Source organism: Lathyrus oleraceus, chromosome 2 (assembly GCF_024323335.1).
Source record: "Lathyrus oleraceus cultivar Zhongwan6 chromosome 2, CAAS_Psat_ZW6_1.0, whole genome shotgun sequence".
In the NCBI taxonomy this organism is placed as follows: domain Eukaryota; kingdom Viridiplantae; phylum Streptophyta; class Magnoliopsida; order Fabales; family Fabaceae; genus Lathyrus; species Lathyrus oleraceus.
In genome coordinates, this window is record NC_066580.1 from 90,615,174 (window position 1) to 90,618,727 (window position 3,554).

At 41.0% G+C, this 3,554-nt stretch overlaps 1 protein-coding gene across 1 annotated transcript; it reads left to right on the plus strand.

Moving 5' to 3' along the window:
• The first annotated feature begins 300 nt into the window (after positions 1-300).
• Positions 301-1,182, plus strand: LOC127122058 (uncharacterized). The gene has a single exon (XM_051052464.1). The coding sequence runs from the start codon at positions 301-303 to the stop codon at positions 1,180-1,182; it is 882 nt and encodes a 293-aa protein (XP_050908421.1).
• Positions 1,183-3,554: the final 2,372 nt, after the last annotated feature.

The following is a 3,554-nucleotide window of genomic DNA, read 5'->3' on the forward strand; positions in this document are numbered from 1 at the left end:
CGCAGTTGCTAGCACAAAAAGTTTGTAATGGGTTCAGAAAGAGGGAAAGCATTACCATTCAAAGCTAAAATGCCAAATACTGCTAACATATCAAGTCTTTTGAATGAACTTCCCGCATGCTTCAGAGTTACTTTGCAAGGAAAGTTTGGCCAGATTTTGGATCTCCTCTCAGTAGATGTTCAAACACCAGCTATCACCGCTTTGGCTTAGTTCTATGATCCTCCGTTTCGAAGCTTCTTATTCCAAGACTTTCAGTTGACTCCAATCTTGGAGGAATTCGACCGACTCTTGGAATTTTCTATGAAAGGAAAGACACCGTATAATAGGATTGGTCAGGTACCTGAGGTAGAGAAGCTATCCCTTGCACTCCACCTCCCCATATCTGACGCATTGGATAATTGGAAGAAAAGGGAGAATCTCTTTGGTTTTTGGAGGGCTTACCTAGAAGAAGAAGCAGAAAGGATGTTTGTGTTACATCATTGGGATGCATTTGCAAATATATTAGTTCTTCTCATATATGGGCTAGTATTGTTGCCAACCCATGAAGGTTTTATAGATTCATCTGCCATAAGTATCTTTTGGGCCGTTTGGAAGGATAAACAAAGTTTGGTTCCTCCACTACTAGCTGAAACTTTTCATACTTTGCATACTCGACATCAAAAGAAGAATGGATTGTTGATATGTTGCCTTCCATTGCTCTATAATTGGCTTATCTCAAATGTCTTCAAGCCTAATGGGGATTGGGCAAGAACTCTGGTGTCTTTGTCTAGTAAGGATACCCTCTGGTACCGACACAAGCTGAATGTTAAAGAAATCATTATCAGTTGTGGTAGTTTCCCAAATGTACCACTAATAGGATCTAAAGGTTGCATCAGCTACAACCCCATGTTAGCTCTGCGACAATTTGGATACTCTATGCGTGGGAAGCCCGATGATAAAGAGTTAGAAGAGATGGTTTTGAATGATATGGGAACCAATGATCCTTTTCTACTCCGTAAGATCATCCGATTTTGGGAAAAGGTGCATACCAAAGGAACAAAATTAGTAAATAAGAATGATGTAACAAGGGTTCCTTATCAGCAATGGGTCTCGGAGAGGATCAAAGTTGTAAAGCTCCCTTTTTCTATAGAGATTCCTCTAAAGTCTACTTCACCAGAATCAGTCCCTGTCTCTCTTGAATAGGTGGAAGAACTTAGAGCCATGGTAGCTAAACTGGGAAAGGAGAAAGAGGATCTGCAATCTGAACTCTATAAAGAAAATGAGGAAAATATGATTCTCAAGAGTAAGAGTAACCAAAGGAAGGAACTTTTGGAGGAGAGTCGTAAGAAGAACAAAATTGAGAAAGATCTCAAGGAAAGAGTCTTGGAGTGCCTAGATCAGGAGGATAGTGGATTAGGTTCACTCCATGATCAGTTAGCTAAGGCCAAAAGAGAAGAAGAAGGTCAAAGTTGGGACTACACTTGGGGCAAGCATCAAAGAAAGATTGATCAAGTTTCTACAAGAACATGTAGATGTATTTGCTTGGTCGTATCAGGATATGCCAGGTTTAGATACTGATATTGTTGTCCACAAGCTTCCACTACGGCCAGATTACCCGCCGGTGAAGCATAAGCTCCGAAGAGCAAGACCCGACATGGCTCTAAAGATTTGTGACGAGGTGAAACGCCAATTTGATGTCGGTTTTCTAGCAGTTGCGAAGTACCCTCAATGGGTAGCTAATATTGTACCAGTACCAAAAAAGGATGGCAAAGTTAGGATGTATGTTGATTACAGGGATCTAAATAAAGCTAGTCCAAAGGACGATTTTCCCTTGCCGCATATTGACACTTTGGTAGACAACACCGCTAAGTTCGCAGTCTTCTCCTTTATGGATGGATTCTCGGGTTAAAATCAAATTAAGATGGCTCCAGAGGACATGGAAAAGACCACATTCATCACCCCTTGGGGAACATTTTGCTACAAGGTAACTTACCAAAGAGCAATGGTCACTCTTTTCCATGATATGGTGCACAAAGAAATTGAGGTTTATGTCGATGATATGATTGCAAAATCCCAAAGTGAAGAGGATCATATAGATCACTTGCAAAAGCTATTTGAGCGTCTCTGAAAATTCCGACTACGGTTGAATCCTGCTAAATGCACCTTCGGTGTCCGATCTGGAAAGTTGCTTGATTTTATTGTTAGTCAACGAGGAATTGAGTTAGATCCAGAAAAGGTTAGAGCAATACAAGAAATGGCCGCACCACGTACAGAGAATGAAATCAGAGGATTCCTGGGCCGTTTGAACTATATCTCTAGGTTTATATCTCATATGACTGCTACGTGTGAACCTATATTCAAGTTGCTTAGAAAAGATTAAGCAGTTGAATGGAACCCTCACTGCCAAAGGGCTTTTGAGAAGATTGGACAATACCTATAAGAGCCCCCTATTCTAATTCCACCTGTTCAGGGGAAGCCACTCTTTATGTATTTGACTGTGCTTGAAAAGTCAATGGGATGCGTGCTAGGACAATATGATGAAACCGGCCGAAAAGAACATGCCATCTACTATCTGAGCAAGAAGTTTACTGATTGTAAGACTCAATATTCACTCTTGGAGAAAAGTTGTTGTGCTTTAGCATGGGCTGATCTCCGTCTAAGGCATTACATGATTTGTCACACTACTTTGTTGATCTCAAAAATGGATCCAATAAAGTATATCTTTGAAAAACCTGCTTTAACTGGGAGACTCACCCGTTGGCAGATGTTACTCTCTGAGTATCACATCCAATATGTATCCCAGAAAGCCATTAAAGGAAGTGTGTTGTCTGATTACCTGGCACACCAGCCTATTGAAGACTACTAGCCGTTGAAATTTGACTTCCCTGATGAAGACATTATGGTAGTAAAAGATTGTGAAATCCCAGGACCTGATGAAAGACCGGAATCCGGATCTCGGTGGAAGCTCATGTTCGATGGTTCCTCCAATTACATGGGGCGTGGCGTAGGAGCTGTTCTATTAAATTCGAATGGTGGATACACTTCTTTCACAACAAGGTTGTGTTTTGATTGCACAAATAATATAGCAGAATATGAGGCGTGCATCCTAAGCATCGAGGCAACAATTCACCTCCGAATCAAAATCTTCGAAGTATGTGGAGACTCAGCCTTAGTGATATACCAAGTCAAGGGAGAATGGGAAACTCGTGATACCAAGTTGATCCCATATCGTGCCTATGTCATGGAACTAATAAAATACTTTGACAAAATCACTTTCCAGTATATCCCGAGAACTGAGAATCAAATTGCTGATGCTTTGGCTATGTTGGCTTCAATGTACCAAGTTAGATTCCATAATGAAACACCTCTCATTCAGATAGAGCGGAAAGTTGAGCCTGCCTACTGCCAGTTGGTTGAAGAGGAAGCCGATGGTAAACCCTGGTTTCACGACATCAAATTCTTTTTGCAAAACCAAGAATATCCAACAGATGCAACAACCCTTGGCAAGAAAACATTGAGGAAGTTAACATCCAAATTCTTCTTAAGCAATGGTGTGTTATACAAGAGAAACCACG